General features: G+C 40.4%; 1 protein-coding gene across 2 annotated transcripts in view; it reads right to left on the reverse strand.

The window, feature by feature from the left end:
* The window catches only part of LAMA1 (laminin subunit alpha 1), a 91,803-nt gene that overhangs the window by 42,220 nt on the left and 32,984 nt on the right, over positions 1-16,599 (reverse strand). For both annotated transcript variants that reach the window (XM_077933139.1, XM_077933141.1), the window contains 13 exons: positions 16,240-16,413; positions 14,884-14,985; positions 13,029-13,240; positions 10,752-10,863; positions 9,877-9,987; positions 9,028-9,155; positions 8,290-8,376; positions 6,341-6,552; positions 5,042-5,148; positions 3,668-3,848; positions 2,661-2,797; positions 905-1,141; positions 589-732 (listed from right to left, as the gene is read on the reverse strand). In XM_077933139.1, the coding sequence (XP_077789265.1) occupies positions 589-732; positions 905-1,141; positions 2,661-2,797; positions 3,668-3,848; positions 5,042-5,148; positions 6,341-6,552; positions 8,290-8,376; positions 9,028-9,155; positions 9,877-9,987; positions 10,752-10,863; positions 13,029-13,240; positions 14,884-14,985; positions 16,240-16,413 (1,944 nt within the window). The remainder of the gene's footprint in view (positions 1-588; positions 733-904; positions 1,142-2,660; positions 2,798-3,667; positions 3,849-5,041; positions 5,149-6,340; positions 6,553-8,289; positions 8,377-9,027; positions 9,156-9,876; positions 9,988-10,751; positions 10,864-13,028; positions 13,241-14,883; positions 14,986-16,239; positions 16,414-16,599) is intronic.

The raw sequence follows: 16,599 nt of genomic DNA on the forward strand, positions 1-16,599 counted from the left end.
GAAATTTGTTTTTTTTTTTTTTAAAGTGTTATATTCCTGTATTACTATGAAGTAGTTTCATAAAGCTGAATGGCAGTATATGAATGCATCACTGGCTTTCCCATGTATAGTTCACAGGTCATGTCAAAGCAAGGCAGTGAGGGAGAAGCAGCCACAGCAGCAGAGGAATAAAAGGTAGCGAAGACCTTCTTTGCATGATTATCATGGTGTGGCAGAGCTTTAGGGTTGTACTATGGCCCTAGGATTACTAGAGCTCAATCCAATCCAAACTTCATTGACAAGGAGATGTAAACAAATGCTAGTAATATTTTATTTGTTTATTACAAACTTTTGTATCCCACCCGCCAATCAAATTATCTCCAAGACTGTTTACAACAGATACAAATCAACTAACTCATCTGATGCTATCTGGATGTCCAATAAAGGTGACAATGGCACATGGTTTTAAAGCCTCTTCCCAGCTCTCTGCTGTTCTTGCAGTCACTGGGATCAAATACGAGATCAAGCTGCGTGCAGATCAAATTATGACAAAACAAGGTTCAAATGCAACTGAAAACCATGCACAAAGGGCGAAACTGCTTTACTCACTGGAACTCTCACATGGTCTTCTACTTCTGAACACAACTCCGACATCCCAGAGCAAAAGCATGAAATGCATCCCAAAGCATTGGTGGCATGAAGAGCAAACGTCCCAGGTTTGCATTCACTGCAATGCAATCCAATCACATTCTCCTGACAAAGAAATAGATTGTTAACGCCAGTAAGGCTTGAACACTGGACTGAACAGTTTTTTTTCCAGAAAACACTAGTTGATATCTGATCATGTGTAAGTGACTATTATTGTATTATAGGCAAAGAAAAACGCACAAAGAAAAATAATAACCAGGCAAAGGTTTCATGCTACCTTGCAGACACATGCACCAGTTTCCTCTTCACAGTTGCAGATTCCTTGATTTTGATCACACATGTCTACTTTGCTGCCACGCAAGTCACAATCACAAGGAATGCAATCTGGGTAGTCTCTATACCCCAAAGCACAGATAGCGCAGCCGTCTCCTCCATATCCATTCTTACACTGACATTGAGCAGTCAGCTGGTCACACTGGAGACTGACTGAACCTATATCACTGCAATTGCAGGCCTTAGAAGAAAACAGGACAAGAGATATGTGAATCTTGCAAAGGTCATGAAGTTCAGAAACTAAAAACTTTTGACAGACATTAAAACTTGCCAGCAATTTTCTGTGGAGGAAAGTCCAACTTTAGAAATTGAATACTTTACCCAACATTCTCAAAAGATTTATCATCTGAGCACTAAATTATATTTCCCCATAGTAGATAATATCGGTTTGCAAGAGACCATTAAACAACTAGAATTGATCCAATACGAGACATCACCATTACAATACCTTTAAAAAAATAACCCATCTAAACAACAAATTACTTGGCCATGAAGCAAGAAAAAGGAGGCAGAGGACTCTCACAACACTCCATATGTGGGACTCCCTACCTCAGCAAGTTAAATCATCTTCCTCTTTATCAGTGTTCCACCAATATCTTAAGATAAGCTTTAAATAAGCTTTGAGTCTATTGCTGTTTTTATTAGCTGAACTGCTGCTCTTCTCTTAAAAAAAATAATCTGGAAATTGTAGTTTAGAAAAGGTTCTGATCATACTTTGTGAAAGATCCCTGGTTCTCCTTGCATAATTACCACTTCCATAGTCCTCTGGACAGAGGAAAGGGTGTTAAATCTTACATCTGTAGAGTAGATAATCCCTTGAAAGTGTATTAATGGGTTCTTTTCACCTAATGAAGAGCTTATTGAAGTCACAGCTCACTGGTTTGCAGTTTGCATACTGCATCTAATTCCTTATTATACCTTCTTTGTCTACCACTTACAATGTGCTTGTCACATTTTCCCCCTATACTTGCAGCTATAAGCTCCTAGCAGACGTCAAATCTGAGCGTTCCCATGTGAAAATATGGAACTAGTCAAATTGTTCTAGAGCCATGCAACCTGGTTTTGGCTTCTTCTTCTTTTTGTTTTTTTAAATGAAACACATTGTTATGATAAAGGTGATCTCCCTTGGTGGACAAATTCTAGCTTTCTGCTTCATACTGGCTTCTTAGAAATAGACTGCTTAGGCTTCAGGTTATAAATATTTTGAGAATATAGAATCCAAGGCTGTATGAGCCAGTTTTTTATTAATGAATTGCTGAATGGTATTTCTTTTTCCACAACCAGAAAAAGACTCAAACTCGGGGAAATTCCTTGTCCTCTCAAAGACAATGTATCTTTCTAGTAACAATTTAAATCATCCACCCAATATGGCTCTCATTAGTGAAGCTGGATTGATTAAGTGAAAGAAACTGTTATATACTGTGGAATTCTTACAGATGTTTACCTTGATTCATGGTTAAATGACATAAACCTCATTTATTATGATTATGTCAATAAAGGGGACATATATTGTTCTACATACATCAAAACATAGGGCAGGAAGAAGAAAAAGTTTCTTTTTACCAGCATTAGCAAAAGCTAATATAGCAGAAGCTGACCTAATTTGTAGTGTTTAAATACCACAAATTCAATGTGCTATCTTGTGAAATATTTTTTTTAAGCTTTGTTTTTTAAAAGTTTCCTAACAAGCACAACATTACCTTGCACCCATTCTCTGGATCAAGACCCCAGAAGTTCTCCTCACATAGTTCACATTTTTCTCCTTCAGTATGAGGGGGGCAGATGCATCTTCCAGAATCTCCATCACAAACATCATGTGTATGAGCACAATTGCAAGCTACAGGAAGAAGACAGGGAGCAAGTAACCCATTTTGTCAGTGCTGGTAGACTAATAGCAGTGCTAGTAGCAGTGCTGTAGCATCAGGTCCATCTCTGCTTTAGGTGGGCTCCACCTGTGAGTTTACTCATAAGGAAGGAAGTAGCTCATAAACAAAGTCCTTTCCAATGTCTGAACTGGACTGTACACTGGTATTATCCAAGGTACACTGTTGTGTCTTAGATGTAACCAGTCCTTTTTTTTTTTCTTAAAAAAATGTTTAGGGGTGCTCTCATTTTCCTACTCATATTGAAATACTGCCCCTCAATGAGGCCAAACTTAAGAGTCACAAAATGTTTAGGGGTATGCGTACCCCTGTGTTTCCCCCCCCCCAGAAAAAAGTACTGGGTGTATCCGTTCAACATCTCATTTGGTTGCCTCTCTATTGGGTCACCATTTTTTATCTAATGCTTTTTTCATGTTGGAACATTCAAGGGCCAACTTTGACATGACTACTGAGAACTACATTAAAAAAATATGCACACAGAGCTCAAAATTCTTCACAGATCGAGTCAATAGTAAAAGCAAGATTATTACCAACACACCTCCTATAATCCCCACACCAAATGGCAAAAGGGAAAATTGGCACAGGAACCATTTTCATAAACCCAAATCCTTATTCCAATAGTTGGATTAATTGGATTCCCGTTGCAGACAAAACTTGATGAGAAATGCTTTGATATCACTCTGCTGACCAGGCTTTACAAATAAATAAATGCTAAAGAGGCTCACAACTGACGTTTCCCATGGTGCAGCACAAAGCATTTTGTTAAAAGAAAATTCGTAAGAGTTTAAGAAACTGCCATGACCAGATTATGGGCTATAATTTACGTGTGCAGCCACCGTCCCGGAATGCATAAAAGCCATGAGCGCAACGATCACACTTCTCCCCAGCCACTCCTGGCACACAGAGACATTGTCCTTCATCATTACAGTCCTCAGCAGTTGAGCCAGCTTTACTGCAGTTGCAGGGACGGCAGCCAAGTCCGCTACTTAGGCCGTAATATCCAAGCTGTCACAGAGAAAAGAAAAGTGTTTCAGCAATATTTCATAGTTCCCTGAAACAAAAACAATTCCTCTCTTGTTTTCTTTTTCATCGCTGAATGCAATCCATTCCTGCTCTTTGGCCTGCATAAAAATAGTGCCTTTCTGCTAGGCAGTGTGTTCGGAAACAGCACCCAGCTCACATTTCCCCCACCACATAGAACTTATGGGTTCTACTGTGCCCATCAGAAGCCTTTGGAGAATATATAGGAAAAGCAAATATTGTTATTTTAGAAAGGCTTTTGAAATACACATCCAGTTTCCTAGATGAAACTCCTTAAATGCAAAAGTTCACAAAAATAAAAATGGGGGCAGGGTGGGATGGGGTGGGGGCGGCAGTTTTGTTTGTCAAGAATCTATTAGCATATGAATACATCCCAACATTACTTACCATTGAATAACCATGCAGCACAAGTAAATGAAAAAAAAGTTCAACTTTTTCACTTCTCATCAATGTCAAATACTACAATCCACATCAGTTACACATGTTTTAAGACATATATTTGGAGCTATTAGCCCAAATCTAAAAATTGCTGAGGTAACCAAGTTCAGCACAGGGTTAAAGCATTATGACTACAGTGGAAGCTCGGGTTGCGAACGTGATCTGTGCAGGATGCACGTTCGCAACACGCATCTGCGCACGCATGGGTTGATTTTGGTGTTTTTGCGCATGCGCGAGCGCTGAAACCCGGAAGTTACCCGTTCCGGTACTTTCGGGTTTTGGCGGTCTGCAACCCAAAAAAACGCAACCTGAAGCGGCTGTAACCCGAGGTATGACTGTACTATGATTCAGCCCATGTCTCAAGACAGCATGCAGGTTACCACCACCAACTGGAGTATAAATAGAGCATGGTATCTTCTGTCTGTCTCTTTATATCTGACTGAAAAGAAAAGACCGGATTTTCAGTAACTCTGCACAGGGCCAGGGCCATAACACTAAGGTCAAAGTATAATTGACAAAAGAGTAACTGCTGGCAAAGTGAGAGGGGGGGGTACACAGCCTTTGCTGGCAAAAGGGAAGGCTTTCAAAGGGTGCTATTGCACCCACAGGCACTGCCTAGGGGGACACCAGTAAAACATGAGTAAATTACCAATACATCAGTAGAGCAAAAGAAGTAAAATCATGTGTGCTAACATCAAGATTTATTATTTCTTTCTTACCAAACACTTATCGCATCGGAGTCCCACCACATTTCCTTTGCATTGGCACAAGCCAGTCTTCGGATGGCAGACACTGGAAATGGAGCCATTCGCATGGCACCCACACTCTGATGTGTAAAAAGCACAAATAGAAAAGCTGAATATAACCAGCTATTAACAAAATACTTGAATAACTTTTCTCTATGTGAGGTTTAGGATTCTATACCCCACTTTTGCATATTCTTTCCATCAATATTTTAAATTTGTATTTTTGGATCCTGGACTTAAAATTAAGGCCAAGATCTAAACAGCGCCATGTGTGAAAGGAAAGTATTTCCACTCAGGAAAGAAGGGGGGCATTCCGTGTCTCCCCCCCGCAACTGCAACTCTGTTCTACATCAATTCTGCTCTAGAGGGTCGTCCAACATTTGAGTAGCAGCTTTGTGGGATTCACAAGGAGATGCAGTGAAAAGCAGAGGCGGGAATTGGCCCACAGACTATACAGATATCTATACATATCTTTGGAAAATAGACTAAATTTTCTAAAAATAAAGCTGAGCACCAGAATTCAAAATACTCTTTTATGAGCTGTATAAAATGACTGGCCCCAGCTTGAACTACAGAGACAAATCCATTGCCAGCACTGATGTAGCATTTGGAAAACCCTCAAACACTCTTGCCTCATTGTTATAAATAATGGGATCTACAATAAAAATGGTTTTGACTCCATTCATGTTGAAATACATCTATCTCACTCTCTTCTTGAGATGTCCTTGTACCAATACAAAAGTACTAGAGGCGATGCATACAAAGAGATTAGGCAGGAAACTACTCTCATTGCAGGAAACACAAGTATTTTTTGCATTGGGGTGCCAATGAAATGGCTTGGATCCTAACTAGGCTTCCACTGACAGGAATGTCTCCTGGGTGGAGTTCGACACACAGGACTGTTCTGCTAATGGAAAGCAGAGAGACAGCTTTCACCAATTCCTCCCAAAGGCCTGTGTGCCACCAAAAATCTGCTCTGGAGGGTTGGGGGAAGTAGAGAGTAGAGCAGCATGTGAAGCAGCAGAGGGAGATGAAAGAATCAGTAAATATTACCCCCCCCCTTCTGCAAAAATGATCCTCTGCTGGAACACAGAGGAACACCTGTGAAAAGGAGGAGACACTGTGTTCACAGTTAAGAGTAAAGTGATTCTATTTATTTATTAATCAATTGATTTCCTCAATCCTAATGTGCATTTTTTAGGACATTACATGAAGCAACTGTCCTGCGTATACAAAAATACTTGATCAGTTGATTTAACAGGAATTACTCACCACGGCAGTCTTTGCTGATCACCGCATCCCCATAATACCCATCAGCACAGCTTTCACAATGTTGTCCCACAGTATTCCCAATGCACTTCAGACACTCTCCTGTTAGGGAATTGCAGTGGCCGTCTTCCGTGGGATCTACATTGCCATTGCAGTCACAAGGAACGCATGACTGCCCAGGGACCAAAGGATCACCATAGTACCCATTTGCACATCTGCAGAAGGGATTGGAAATTGTGTCAGGTTACAGAAAGCCACATATTAGAAACATATCACAAGCCTGAAGAGCATAGCATGTTCATGTACAGATGCAAAACTAGGGTTAGTGGAGAAGTACACAACAGGACTGCAAAACTTACTGTACATAACGGGATCTTTACTATGCTGCTTGAAAAGATAATTTCACCCTTTGTTATGCTACATGTGCACCTAATTTGATTTCCAGGGCAAAAGTAGAAATGGGGAGGGCAGGGGGCAAAATATTCTCTAAAATTACCAAAAAAAAAAAACCACCCACCCCTGCATACTTTAATTCCTCATTTTAAAAACATGAGATTTTATTGAAATGTTATATATTTACAACTGCTTACAAGACTTATAGTGAAATGTTAGAATGATGGCAAACTTCCAGACCACAGTCCAAATTAGGCCCACCTGCCCCATATCTGGCATATGACACCAGCAGCAGGGCAGGTAAAGATAGGGCTGCAAAAGGAACAGGAAAGAGCCTGAAAACACACTCCTTACTGTTCCTTGCTCTTCAGCACTTCTGGTGAGGTCTGCAGGAAAACACTTCTTTTGCTCTTGCAGTTTGATTTCAAACCATTCAGGCAAAGGGAAATACATTACCCAACATCATGGCAAACCTTTTAAAATTCATATTCAAGTTCACTTACATGTTTTCCCTATAACTGGGTGCACACTGCATTCAAAGTTAGCTCAGCTTTTTCGAATCACCCCAGCATACTGCTCTGCATTAATCTTTTGCAGATGCCCTTCCCCCATGGTGGGCCACAGGCAGTAGTGGCCAGGGTGGTGGGGCAGAGCTGCCATTCCAAACCCTGAGATGCTGCTACTTACCTGGACAGCTTTGGGGCAGGGCAAGGTGGTAATGAGGTCGGGGCTGTGCTGATGAACTGGCAGAGTCAATCCAATACTCCTGTTAGTGCACCCACACAGTGCACCCACACAGCCCCAACTTTTCTGCCGCCTTGTCCTGCCCCAGTCTCAGTAAGTTGCAGCAGCATCAGTGTATAGACCAGAGCTTAGGGTTGCCATACGTTCGGAATTTCCCAGACATATCCAGAATACTGCATTCAACAGCAGTGTCCGGGCAATACTTGGCTAAATGTCCAGGAAAATCCGGACATATGGCAGCCCATGGCAGCAATGCTCAACAACTTTTCTGTCCGGATTTTCACAGTTTGAAATGTGGCAACCCTACCAGTGCTTTCCAAACTGTGTGTCACGTTAGTGTGTCGGCTGCAGTGTGTAGGTGTGTCATGTGAATGCTCCCTGCACTCCTCCCAGGGCTGGAAACGGATTAGTTTGTCCTCCAGTTTGCTAGTAAAACTGAATTACTGTGTCATGAAATGATGCATGTCTGAAAAGCGTGTCACCAACATGAAAAGTTTGGGAAACTCTGGTATACACACATGAGCAGATATGGTAACCATCAGTATTATTCCCATCATGAATGGACTAGCCCTTTTGCGACACCATCTCTCTCTCTTTTACACACAAACACACACACGTCAAATCAGCAGGGAGTGGGGTTTCCACTTCTGCCAAAAGCAGCTTTGGGGAACACATTCCTGAAATGAGACTGACACGGGTACAAGTAATGTGTATTTTGAGCAAGAATTCTGAAACAGGAGAGAAGCAAAACTGTTATTTCCAAATATATTTAATTGACAATATTTGCTGTTATTTCCAGGGTTCTAGTTGCATACCTTTCACACTTGGGTCCTGCATAACCCGGAGGACATTTATCACAGATAACTTCACCTCCATTATCCAAGTGACAGGTAGGACTGAAACTAAAAAAACAATTATTTGGGGGATTATACTCAACCTATACAGTTTAAAAGCAATACACATTAAATGCACGCTCTGCATATTTATTACATGAATTGTGGTCACTACTGATAACACCACAGAGAACACCACAATGAGTGTTGTCCGGTGAGCGTACCATTTCCTCAACAAGAAGGCAACATAAAGTGCTTTTTTAAATTTCAGAAAGATGAAGAACTGGGGAGAAATATGCTTTTAGGGGAAAGCGAATGGGCATACACAAACCTTTCAGCATGCTTCTATAGCAGCTTGCTGGATTGCTACCAGTATCTAGCAGCTGTGCAAGAATCAGCCTGAATTGATTTTGTTCACATAAAGAGCGTTAACACTAAAATATTTTCTAATATTAGCAATGCATGAAAATACCTTTTCAAGAAAAAAAACCCCAAGGGCGACATTTGTATTCAGTAAAGTACTGGAAAATTTCCAGCTCCTTGTCTTAGCCGTCTAGGAGCTATCATTTCTGAAGGGTACCGTGGAATTCTTGTCATGTTTTAACACCTTCCCTTCAGATTGATTTCTCTTCCCACCCCCCATTCCTTTCTGTTTCTAACTGGCACTGCTTGTCTGATATTGCTGGAGATGTCATGCAATGTTTTCAGTTAGCAGCTTACTTGTTGGAAGCAGTTTTCAGTGGGCAGGCGCACGGCTCACAGTCCTCTGGAGTCCCCCTGGACGGCGTCCCATAGAACCCAGGCAAACACTGATCGCAAGAACTCCCCGTAGTGTTGTGCTTGCAAGCCTGTGAGACATGCAAGACACCTTTTGATACTTATTCTGAGTGGAATTCTATCCCCGGGGGGGGGGGGGGGGATCTCAGCATGAAATGACATGCAGCATTAGGATTCAAAGAACAGAGACAAAGAAAAAAGCAGGCTATTGACAATATGCTTTTCCAAGCCAGCAGCAACAATTCCCTCATTAGCAAATATTTGGTCTCATGGATTAGTTGTGTTACTTTGACTGTGGACTAAATCAGTTTGCTAATATTGAACTCTGGAAATTAACAGGTTAATTTAGAAGATTTAAAGTTCTTTTTTTATAAAAAAATAATCACTTTGAGGAAAGGTTCCCTTTCTGGTGCAGAACTTAACGGAACCAGCACAAAAGTTGAGGAAATGTAATCACATAGTTATGCTCCAAATATTTTTACTACTTGGATCCACAGGAATTTTTCCAGTCAGCTGAGAAGGAAAAGCTATGGCTTTCATGACTTTTCATATAAAAGTGTTTTATGTCAGTTCTTGCCTAAGCCAGATAATTTAATTCCTTTAACATGCACACACACACACACACACACAAAACTTTTTAAAGTTACAGAAGCTGGGTGGGAAGATGCGCTTCCATGCTTCTTTGGGGTATATTACAAAACTGCCTTGCACTGAAAAAATTATATGAATTGATGTTTTTTTAATGTGATCTTTTCGGAAATGAAAATGAAGGCGCACTGCAAGGTAACTTACAACACAAACACCATGAATGTCACACTCCGTTGCATGATCATGGCAATCACATGGCTGGCAAATCCCTCCGAAAAGTATGCCACCTACTCGGTAGTAGCCAGGAAGGCAGGACTAGGAAAGAAAGAAAGAAATGACAGCACAAAATGGTTCTTACAGCACTTCAACCCCATTATTAGACTATTTTGAAAACCTATTAAAAGTGAGTTCTGCATTAGCTCTCCTATAAAACAACAGCACAAACGTGTCTCTGAACTCAATCCACAGATCTATGCTTAAACAGAACCTTTGTGTGGCATGGGGAGTAAGCAGTGATGTTTGCTATATAGCGTAATCGTCTGTATTTATAAAACAAAAAACACTAATTAAATATGTTATTTTTTAATATTTATACTCCGACACATAGGGACAGAATCCCATTATACAGATATAAAACCAGACTTGGAAAGGCCCCAAATATGACATCCAGACCAAATAATCCCAAACCCTATTACAATAGTCCCTGAAATGCTGCCATATTTTCTTAAAGCACATTAAAATATATCCAGGAATCTTGCATACAGTGTCAATTAGCACATATGAGAAACTGTAATTTGTCAAATTTATAACAGAACAACTGTTAGGTGTTCAGCTTTAAAAATAATCTATGGCCTATCCAACCTTCAGTTTCTTTAGCTATAAACTCCGTAAAAATGTGGGGAAATGTTATTTTTTAGCGAGTGGATAAAATTGCCATAAACAACTGTAAACAATGCAGATTAGAAAATGTTGTTCTGCCGTCAAGGTTTTAAAAACTGCAAGCAAGAACAATATGATCTGTATGTGGAAAGTATATTGAAAAGTGCTTCCTTCTTGTATATAAAACCATGACAGATTACCTCACAAGAAATCCCAGAGTAGCCTTGGGGACATTCACAATATTCTACATCTGCAGCTGAAGACACATCTATGAGATTAGCATTTGCTGTATCCAAAGTGACAGAATCCAACCTGTATCGAGACAGCAACACACACACACACATGAATATTCTAGTTAACAGGTATATGAATTGATTAAATAAAATAAATATATTGCTGAAAGATTTGAAAAGAAAAACATAAAAGGGATCATGAAAACCATGTATCACTGAAAAGCTAACCTTCCTGAATAGCATTGTAAGCATCATGGTACTCAATGGGGGCAACCTCTGAGTAGACACTAAAGGATTTCACTGGAAGGGGCTATACATTTAGAAAACATACCCAGGTATGGATTCGGACCATACCTTGTTAATAATTTATAGAGTCACTTATCAATTACATTTGGCGATGTATTAAATATCCTGGTATTAAATACCAAATGAATTCCCAACATAATTAATATGAGCCTTGCATCATTTGCAGTACTCCAGCACTTTCTATGGATACAGGGTCCTGTGTTCTCTGATATACAGAAACATGGGGAAAGGACAGCATAGGAAGTTGCCTTATATCGGATCATACTATTTGTCCATTCAGCCATGTCTCTGGCAACAGCAATCCAGGAACTTGGGATGTGGGAGAGGGAGAGGGACCACAACACCTGCTACTTGAGTCTTTAATAATTGAAGCATCAGGGAACCTAGGACATTGTGCAAGCAAAGCATGTGCTTTACCACTCCATCTAACCCTGTACTATGTACTCTGATTCTCATGGTTCTCCAGGCTCTCAGACATCCTTCCCCAACAACAGCTATATGGTATTTCTAACTGAGTATGTTAGGAACTAAAGCCAAGTTCACAAACATGTGCTAAGGTCCCTTCCCAGTAATTGATGTTTTCATAAAATCCTAACGTCTCAATTTACAAATTAGTCATTTGTGCCCAGGTCATCAGTTCACATCACCAGAGATGTAAAAAGATGGACTGCAATTGACTCAGACTATGCATTTGTGCATAGTCATTTGATGGTTGGCCAGTGTTCTCGAAGCTACAAACATGAGTCTGACCAAACTGCGGGAGGCAGTGGAAGACAGGAGTGCCTGGCGTGCTCTGGTCCATGGGGTCACGAAGAGTCAGACACGACTAAACGACTAAACAACAACATGCATTTGTGGGACTTTTGCATATTTGCCTACAATCTGAATCTTCACTAGTCAAAGACTTCACATTCCCAAGGTTTCCACAACAGACAGAAACTTGTTTTATTGATTCCGATGACTCAGGATACAAATTTCTGCATCATATTTCATACCCCGCACATACACATAGAACTCTCAGCACATCTTTTCTGATGTGTCTATCAGTTTATCTTAACATGACATTTCAGCAAAAAAATTAGACATTACAGCTCCACAGTAGCAACAAACAAATGCACACAGTAGCCTCATCTTATTGGATGAAAATCAAGAATAAATGTGAGATTTGGTAATATAAAGTCTCCTTGTTCCACACAGTCTGGTACAGAACAATGATTAACAAAATGTCAGCTTATTAGAATTCAGAAGCACATACTTTCCAACTTAAAGGCCCTAATAGGATGCAAGAAAGGAAGGTCCATCCTTCTCGCTCTACAACTGGTCTTTTATAAATGAACTGCTTTGTCAACAATGCATGTGCTGGATGAAACCAATTTATTTAATACCCTCTATCACCATAGGCAAGGAGGGTTCAGTGTGTTCCCTCTTTTAATAATGATGATGATGACAAAAAGTAGATGTCTGGGCCATGGGCCAAATCCAGTTGTGGAAAGGCCTTTCACTTTGCCAGAATAAAATTTCAATTGCAAGGTATAAATCTGCAAAGAACTGGCAACAGCTTTATGTGGACCTCTAGTATATCTATTAATGAGCTGCCTTCTTAAACTTCCTCTTCCAGAGTTATTAAAGGTGTAGGATTCCTGTCCCCCTTTTTATCTGGAAATTTTGCCCATAAGTAAGGAGAATCTTGCGACCAATTTTCCAAAAGTCTTCAGGTCAAGATCTAGGCAAGAATTAAGTGAAACACTTGAATACATACATTCCAATATACTTAGAGCTGACACAGGTAAAGTTAGGATTTTGCTGACAGAAAATTATTAACAGCATAAATAAGGCCTTAAGACTGTGGAAACTTTTTCTGACTTATGTTCATCAAAGAATATTCAACTGGCATAAGAGAAAATTTATTTCTAAACTGAATCTTCTTGTGTCCATTACCTGTATACAGCCTTTTTTGCAATGTTGTAACTGGCCCTGATCAAAAGATGGGTAACGTTTGCCAAAACTGTCATCAGCATATCTCGATCTATTAATTTCTTCGTATTAAAATCAACGAAGTTTTCAGACACAAGTCGTACAGTGCTGGAATACTCCTCATATGGTTGCAAAGACAACCCTTCAGATCTTGTACATAAAATTTGTCCATTGCCCTGAAATGATACATATATAACTGTATAGAGCTTTCCATGACAAAAGTTAATTGGAAATTTGTTTAACCATATAACTTATGAAACATTTACAAAGAACTGTCCTCTTATTCCAGAATCAACTTTCCAACCTTTTCACAGTTCATTCCCTAAGAAAAATTCTGTTTAAGTTGATCCATGTCCAAGGGATGCCTAGATTCTGATTTTAAACACATGGAAATAATTCCCACCAAAAACAATGGAATTTGCTTCCATGTAAGGTGTTTAGAGGGGACGCGGGTGGCGCTATGGTCTAAACCACAGAGCCTAGGGCTTGCCGATCAGAAGGTCGGCAGTTCAAATCCCTGCAAAGGGGTAAGCTCCCGTTGTTTGGTCCCAGCTCCTGCCAACCTAGCAGTTCGAAAGCACATCAAAGTACAAGTAGATAAATAGGTACCACTCTGGCAGGAAGGTAAACGGCGTTTCCGTGTGCTGTTCTGGTTCACCAGAAGCGGCTTAGTCATGCTGGCCACATGACCTGGAAGCTGTCTGTGGACAAACGCCGGCTCCCTTGGCCTATAGAGCGAGATGGGTGCCGCAACCCCAGAGTCGTCCGCAACTGGACCTAACAGTCAGGGGTACCTTTACCTTTACCTTAAGGCATTTAGAACCAAGGTATTAACAAAACTGACTACGTGTGGAGGATGCTAGTGTACAATTTACACAGCCAACCAAGTACGCTTTGAATATGGACAAGAGGAAACAGTGCAATCCTATATAGGACTACTCAGAAGTATGAGTTACTGAGTTTAATAGGACTCCGCCTGGTTTGTAAATGGGTATAGGATTGCAACGAAAAAAGACCAGTTTCCTCCCAACCTATATTTGTATATTCAGCACAAGAGGATCACACATACAGGAATTAAAGCATTCTATAATCTCACCCAAGTTTTGCAAGCATAGAAGCAAATGGTGTACTTGCAATCAGTCATTGTAAATTACTGAGTGAAGGGAAAACTTAGGATTGTATCTAATGTTAGTCCTACTCCAAGTGGACCCACTGAAATTAACGGACATGACTAATTTTTGTTCATTAATTTCAACAGGTCTCCGCTGATACTGGATATAACCTGTTTATATAGCACTTTTGGGGTGTTAAAAAGGCTTCATATATATATTATATTATTGAAATCCACCCCCATATTGCAGAAATGACAAGGCTGGAGAATGTGGCTTATACTTTCAGCCACCTAGTAGGTTTATGGCAAAGGAGACTATCAAATTCATAGCTTTAGGCTTTGAATTAAACTCCTCTAACTGGCAGTAACCAAAATGCCAAGCAATACAAATACACCATTCACTGCATTTAATTTGTTTAAATAAATCTAAAGGCAAAGGTCCAAAGGGCTGCATACACACACTGGAGCTTTTCGACCTCCTCATTCCATCAGCAAATATCCCACCCCCCAATAAGCTATACTCAAAAGGTTATGAGATCTACCATATTGCCATTTCATGACACACAAGAGTTGTCACCAGAAGAGGGGGGAAAACCAGCAACCAATACGACTACCATCCATGTGTGTTCACCTGTGTTTTGTGCATTCTTTCTCTTTGAATCCCATGCTCTACAAACCACTATTTCAATTCACATAATCTTAAATTACCTGAACAATAACATCCACATTAGATACCAAATCACTATCCGTACTGTCCATGGGAATTTCATAGGACACAGTATACTTCAAATAACCACCAAAGGAAGTGAGCTGGAAGAATAAAAGTGTAAATATTTTTTTAAAAAGAAGTTTTTAGCATAACAGGGAAGAGTAAAACTTACATGCAGCAGGCTGAACAACCATTTCCCCATTCTTACTTTTTAGCACCAGTGTGGATCCCTCACTATTAAGAATTTACCTGTAAAACACACCCAAATAAGAGATAACACTGCCCCACTTGCCATGGTAGAGAGTGCGTGCTTACTTTGCCCACCCCAACCCCTTGTTAAGTGCATAGAGCTGGACAAGGAAGCTAAAAGAGCAACGATCTTCCAACGAGAGCCAGTGTGGCGTAGTGGTTAATAGCGATAGACTCGTAATCTGGGGAACAGGGTTCGCGCCTCCACTCCTCCACATGCAGCTGCTGGGTGACCTTGGGCTAGTCACACTTCTTTGAAGTCTCTCAGCCTCACTCACCTCACAGAGTGTTTGTTGTGGGGGAGGAAGGGAAAGGAGAATGTTAGCCGCTTTGAGACTCCATAGGGTAATGATAAAGTGGGATATCAAATCCAAACTTTTCTTCTTCTTACTACTTCTTTTAATTTTGTGCCCTTTTCATTGGTACCTGAGCTGCTGAACAGAAAGCAGAGCAGCCCAAAGGGTGGGAGGGAAAGGGGGGCAATTGCAAGGTGGGGAGCAGCAAAACAAAGTGATTGCTGGAGCGAAAGTGGGCTGCTGCAGAGTCAGTATGGAAGAGAGAGGCAACACAGATCATAACGGATCCTCATAATTTTTAAAAAGATTCCCCTCAAAACCATCAACAAATAATAGCTCTTCTCCATGCCCACAGATGTATTCTGAAGATTGTTGGTGTTTTTGTTGACATTCTTTGTAAAAACCATGAAGATCCATGTCTTGTTTCAACTTTTTGGTGATCCCCCAACTACAGTGCAGTAAATCACCTATGGAGAATTAACTTGATGGTGGTGGGGTTTGGGGGGCACATGTTAAATCATAAAAATTCAAAAGGGTCCATTTTAATTCTACTGGATCCAACTATTATCCAGACCCATTAAAAAAACCATTTGTGTGAGTTTGAGTAGACACACTTCCTCTTTATGTTTGTCTTCAGTGGACAGGAGTGATCCAAGGGGAGGAGAGAAGAAATAAAGGGTTTGATGCCCGTGGCACTCTCCCAAAATTCCTCAGGTGCCCATGGGCCCAAAAAGATTGGAGATCCCTGTAATACGATATAGAATAGTTACAAAAACAACAAGAAGTACCTATTTTCCCTTGGATACTTACTTTATTTCCAAGATATGGCTTGGGTGCAGACCAGTAATAAGGAGACTTCAGTATTTTTGCAGCTGCTATATTATTAATACTTATTTGATGAGGTCCATCAAACTGATCTTGTTGAGGCTGTACGGTTTTTGTGGTAAGTGGAGCAGTCACCAGCCACCCAGCCATAGAAGACACCTTAAGGAAAAGAAACTATAAAACATCATTTACCACACCTAGAAAGTTACTTTACACACAATTGTGTGTGTTTTTTAATGGAGTAACCATTTTATTCTACATAATACGGCCTACTGTTGAAGCACAGGGCACTATTATATCCCAAAGGGGCACGGGGGAAGTATCATACAGAAAATTGTTTCATGT

The sequence above is a fragment of the Podarcis muralis genome, chromosome 8, assembly GCF_964188315.1.
Source record: "Podarcis muralis chromosome 8, rPodMur119.hap1.1, whole genome shotgun sequence".
Taxonomy (NCBI): domain Eukaryota; kingdom Metazoa; phylum Chordata; class Lepidosauria; order Squamata; family Lacertidae; genus Podarcis; species Podarcis muralis.